The sequence below is a fragment of the Gavialis gangeticus genome, unplaced genomic scaffold, assembly GCF_001723915.1.
Source record: "Gavialis gangeticus isolate Ggan-Ray unplaced genomic scaffold, GavGan_comp1, whole genome shotgun sequence".
Lineage (NCBI taxonomy): Eukaryota > Metazoa > Chordata > Crocodylia > Gavialidae > Gavialis > Gavialis gangeticus.
This window is the reverse complement of record NW_017729012.1, coordinates 4,828,740-4,834,231: the sequence shown is the minus strand read 5'-3', so window position 1 is coordinate 4,834,231 and position 5,492 is coordinate 4,828,740. Positions and strand designations below refer to the sequence as shown.

General features: G+C 46.5%; 1 protein-coding gene across 1 annotated transcript in view; it reads right to left on the bottom strand.

Annotated features, from left to right (window-relative positions):
• Nucleotides 1–632: 632 nt before the first annotated feature.
• DYNLL2 (dynein light chain LC8-type 2) overlaps nucleotides 633–5,492 on the bottom strand; it is a 6,511-nt gene continuing 1,651 nt past the window's right edge. Inside the window, exons 2-3 of the mRNA XM_019511083.1 lie at nucleotides 3,781–3,919; nucleotides 633–1,963 (exon numbers count right to left, since the gene is read on the bottom strand). Coding sequence (XP_019366628.1) covers nucleotides 1,826–1,963; nucleotides 3,781–3,912 — 270 coding nt within the window. The 5' untranslated portion in view covers nucleotides 3,913–3,919 and the 3' untranslated portion in view covers nucleotides 633–1,825. The remainder of the gene's footprint in view (nucleotides 1,964–3,780; nucleotides 3,920–5,492) is intronic.

Sequence of the window (5,492 nt, the reverse complement as noted above, 5' to 3'; positions counted from 1 at the left end):
ACCTTTAATGTTTGGAAAAAAATAAAATAAAAAAAATGGTATTTTGAGCAATTGCAGTTATGAAGGGAACATCTTGCTCCACAAGAGACCATGAACAGGCTCACATTAGACTCATGCTTGGGAAAAAAAAAAATAGTAATAGAAAGAACCAAAACCTTTTCCTTTTTCTATGAAGAGTGGAGTTGACTAGACAAGACCACTGGAGTGCCCCAGTTACTCCAAGGCACATCGCCCCCCCAGACGGGGAGATTTCCATCAACATGAAATAAGTTGACAACTACATTCTTTCTAGTTACAACATGATTCTATCAATATTACAAAATTAGGCATACTTTGGATTTTGCACAGTCTACAGAGACGAGAAGGACTTTTACTTCGGGAAGCAGTCGGCCTGGGCCATCAAGTCATTTCACAATTAAAACAGCTACCCTCTTCCCCTCCCCCCAGAAAAGCACTAAAACAAAAGCATGGCATTTTACTTTCCACGAGCCAAGTTCATCTTGAACTAGTTAGGAATCGCTAGCCCTAAAACCGAGCTTGCTCCAGTCTGGAGTTTTGCCTACATTAGCAACCAATAAATAGGACCTTGCTGCAAGCACCAGAAAGTCTGCTGAAGCCACAGTATATATATATTTTAACCTTTTGTGACAACCCAAAAAGAAAGAGGGGCTTCCTGTGATGGAAGAGTCACTACACACTAAGACAATACCGCTGAGACCACTGGAGACCAGAACATCTTCCTGCCTTTAAAGCAGATGTTGTTTTTCACACAGCAGCACGTAATCTGAACTTGGTACTGTGCTCAAGAAGATGCAAATCAGAACAGAAGAGCTGTTCACAGAGCATCGTCTCCAACAGCCATCATGGAAAGACAGTGGCTATCTACAGGTCTTCCATAGGATTACAAGGGCTCTTTCCTTTTAGGAGAGAGGATTTAGGAGCACAGATTTGAGTTAAGGCAGTGTTGAGACAACTTGATAAGGACATGCCGAATCAAACTGTTCAGGTTGCCTGCTGTCAGCCATCACTGATTTGGGGATAGATCAGTTGGCCAGCATTAGGTCTCACCCATTAAGAGAGCAGGATTACTAACACAAAAGCTAAGGCCAGAGGACATCCTCCCACAAAAGGTAACTACTTAATAAAAAGGTGGGGATCTCAGATCTGTTTTAGGCCAAATCCAAGATTGTGGTTGTGGACATTCTTTTGTTACAGAGAACATCAAGGACCGGTCTTCAGTACTAAAAACACATGGTCCTAATGTGGCAATTGTTTGGATCAGAGCCTTATTGAACAAAAGCCACCGCACCTTCTAGCTTCTTCCCCTTTCACTGCTGAGCCTCTAAAGACAGCCAGCTTCATACAGCTTCCACACCTACCCTCGACTATCACTGGAAAGGAGCACTTGTGTTCCTCCTTTATGTTAGGCTGCTTGAACTCACAACAGGGGCTTTTTGGTCTGCCAAATATAAAAGAAGTTCCCCAGTCTTACCAAAGAAGAAGTTACCACTGAGGGAGCTGTTGTGGAATAGTTTTATTTCTTCCCACTTAAAGGCCATTATTTAAGCATTTACAGGTTTTCCTAGTGCAATACAACCAAACCCACCCCCCCCAAACCAAAAAACCCCCAAAAAAGAAAAAGAAAAAAAAGAAAAAGAAAAAGATGCCGCCTTCTTCCCAGGCAACTAAACAGAAGTAGATTTTTACTGCAACATATACACATTAAATAGAGTATACAGTCCATGCAGCGGCACAGCCATGTTAAAGGGAATCTTGGCTTCAGCCATCAGTGCATTACAGTCCAAACTTTGCTTGCTCCTACTTCCTATCCAGACTTGAAGAGAAGGATTGCAACCTGACCCAAGTAAAAATAGATGAAGTGCTTTGTCTCGTGTGTTACATAGCTGCCAAAGTTTCTGCCAACAATGCAGTGCCAAGTTGGGTTGTATTTCTTGTCGAATTCCTAGAGGAAAAAAAAAGAAAAGAGAGAGAGAGAGAGAGAGAGAAAAAAAAAAAGAGTACAGCAGTTAAAGGCCAAGAAAACCCACAACCAAAGTAGCTCAAAACACATTCTTAGCTGCGCATGCTGGAGGCGTTTGTCAGCATCTACCTCTCAACTAGGATTTCCCCACTGCAAGATGCTATAGCTTCAAAAGCATGTGCGAAGTGGCACAGACTACACCAGTGTGTGAAAGGGGTCTTATGACACGAGTCCTCTTTAAATGGATTCTCACACATTTTCAGAGCAGCAGACTTCAAGCATCCCAGTTGTATTTGAGCCGCATGTGTAGGCTGGGCCCATGCAATACTTATCCATTCCCGTTCCAAGCCCACGCACAGAAACAAAAGTCTCTGTGGTGCTTGTCCTAGCAAAGCATTAGAGCTTAAAGGTCACCTGACAAGCAAGGAGTCAAGCATCTGCTGTTCTGGCTTTTTTTGCCATGAATTCCTGAAGGCCTCAGATAGAAGAGTTCCCAACGTACAGAGACAAGAACACGCATATTGTCTGCCCTGGCATGAATGAGGCCTGAACCGGGGTACCTGAAGTGGTTTCTTCTTGTTTAGACCCAAATTTATCCCTTCTGAACTGAGACAGGGTCATTAGAAACTCAAACCTCTTACCTTTACCCTCTCTCTCAAGATCAATCCCCCCCCCAAAATTTGAAACTCAGGAAACATTCACCATTTCCAGTATCAAATCAACAGGTTAATGAGCAAGCAGGAAGCCAAGCTAGAAAACCTCAGATCAGATCTTATACAGAGCAAGAAGACAGACAGACAGAGTTTAAATCCCCTGCGGATAACTTTTACAGCAGGGAGAAAACAAAGTACCACACCTGTCTTCCAACAGAACAGAATATGCAGCAAAAAGAGAAAGGCAGTGTCCAACAAGACACTGGTTACTTATTTTTGCATCCCATTTTGGAGTGGAGCACCCACAAACTGTTTTGGATTGGCACCTCTTGACCTAGAAAGGTCAGGTTTTAAGATGGATAACCTTCAAGCCTTAAAATTGCTCTACTTTTAGATTATGATGGAGCCAAACTAGTTCCAGGTACAACAATCTGTTTTTGCCCTTCAAGAGGTATGTTCTTCCAAGTGTTCTTTCCTTGTCTGAGACCATCCCCCGCCCCATACAAACTAACTGCACGCGAAATGCTATCCAAGGGACACAGCAAACTGGGGTTATAACCTGAAATGCCCTGAAATATAGCTGGGTGAAGCGATGCAGACTACACCGGGATGCTGACACTGGTGCATCAACCCAAAGCTCTAGGGACCTGAATTAGAACCCCGGACACTGAGAAGAGGCAGCTTGAAGAAGGCAGCAACAGGTAGGTGGCACTGTATCAATGGTTTAGCGCAGAAGAGCCAAGCAGTGCAAGGGAATGCCATCTGAGAACCCAGGTTACCGACTTCCAGCTAGTCAGAGCACAGGGTTTGAATTAAGTTGCTTTCCAACAATGCACAAGTACACCCAGGTCACAGTGGAGCGCCAGCTGCAGCCTCCCTTCAGGCTACTGTCAGGAAGGTCCAGCATCTCGTGCCAGCCTAGCACTTGACAGAGCAGCAGAAACTCTGCCACACCTTTCCTGCCTGACCTGATCATGTCCCTTGGTCCCTCAGCTCCCATCCGTAAAATGAGGTTAAACAGCATCTCTCAACAGCTTGCGAGGATGGGAAGCTGGCGATTGCAAGGTACCAATATCAGTGGCGAGGGCTAAGTAGCTAAGAGGGTTAGCTGCAACACAACCAGGTCATTTTGTAGCGGCACAATACCTTCTTTATATATGCTGCTATGTCTTTCTCTATGTTGTACTTCTCCATGGCCTGCGTGGCACAGTCTACAGCATCCTGCTGCATGTCCTCGGACATGTCCGCATTCTTGATCACAGCCTTTCTGTCAGACATGGTGAACCTAGGGCAGAACACAGCACTGAGACTCGCACAGGAATTACCATTTGTTACGAGATGCATTAGATGCCATTTGGGGGAGAGCTAGTGGCTTAGATCAGGAGCAGGCAACCTGCAGCATGGGTGCTACAAGTGGCTTCAGCAGCCTGGGTGTGCAACATGCAGCAGATTGGGGTAGGGGCGGGCAGCACAGAAGCAGAAAGCAGATCATCAGATCGGGCAGGGAGCATGGGGGAGGAAGCAGAAAGCAGAGCATCAGCTCAGGTAAGGACATTCAGGAGAAGGTGCAGGGCTAGCCTGTGGCACACCCACCGAAAAGGTAAGCCCTCACTGGCTTAGATGGTAGGTTTACACCCCGTGCCTCTTTGTCTGGGATCTGGGCACTGGCACACTGCACAGCAATCCTAGACTGCTAATACATTCCTGGAAGACTGCAGTGGAGCGAGTGGTACTATGAGACTGAACGACAGATAGCCACATATCACTTGCATCAAAGCAGAGTTTTAACCTAATCCTATGCAGATTTATTCTACTCTTGAATTATAGCAGCACAGCAATCCTGCACAAGCAGCAAGCGGCAGCTACAGCCAACCTTGCTTTCCCACCCTTATCCAAGGGTTGGAAAGGATCTAGTCACATGGCCATACGAGACGGCAGCCCCCCGGACTACGCTCGCCTCCACACCCATTCCAAGTACGCATGTCAAATGGTTACGGCAACAGGGGCAGTGTTTCACTCCAGCTTGAGTCACGTTTTGCAAGTCACGTTCGCACCTATTTCTGACCTGAACCAAAGCAGTTTGGGGGCCGCTTCACTTCTCATTATATGCACCGTGGAGTTTCGGCTTTTGCTGCCTATGCTGACCGAGCTGCTTCTGCTTCTGGGCTGCAAACAGAGCTGGGCTAGCAGAGAGGACTGCAGACTTATTCCCCGGAAAGAGGCCATTTTCTTGGCTTGTCATCTCCTCTGCCCTTCCCCTCCTCCCCCAGGAGCCAGCCCTGTTCTAGAACAGTCACTGCCTGCTCATCCCATCCCAGCCTTCAAGGAGCCTGCACCGCGGCCGGCTGGAACGAGCCGTTTAACCAGCATCGTACCATGCACGGACATTTCGGTTGAACCCCCAATCACTGAGGCTGCTCATCTGCATTTGATCCAACTGGGCTACAAAGAGTTGCTGCTGAACAGCTCCAAACCTGCAGCCCTGCTCCCCAAGCGCTTGCTGGAACAAGCCTGCAAGTTCAAGGGAAAGCCTCAGGTTTATTAGTCATCCTGATATGCCACCCAGGTGATGCACAACCCCATCTAGTGCCACTAGTATACCGCCCACTTCAGACTCAGCTCTCCACCATTATTTTGGTGAAGCGAGGAACAGAAGATTGGGTTTAGGATGAGGGGATTCACCTAAAGGGCACCTGAAGAGTTATTTCTAGGCATCTTCAGAGCTAAAAATTTCACTGTCACCCCAAAGCTTCGATACCACCTCTTTGGAGAGCATCAAGTGAGGCTCACAGTGCCACGGTGCTTGATGCTGGTAGTACAGCTCAAAAAAAAAAAACAAAAAAAAAAAAAAAAAAAAA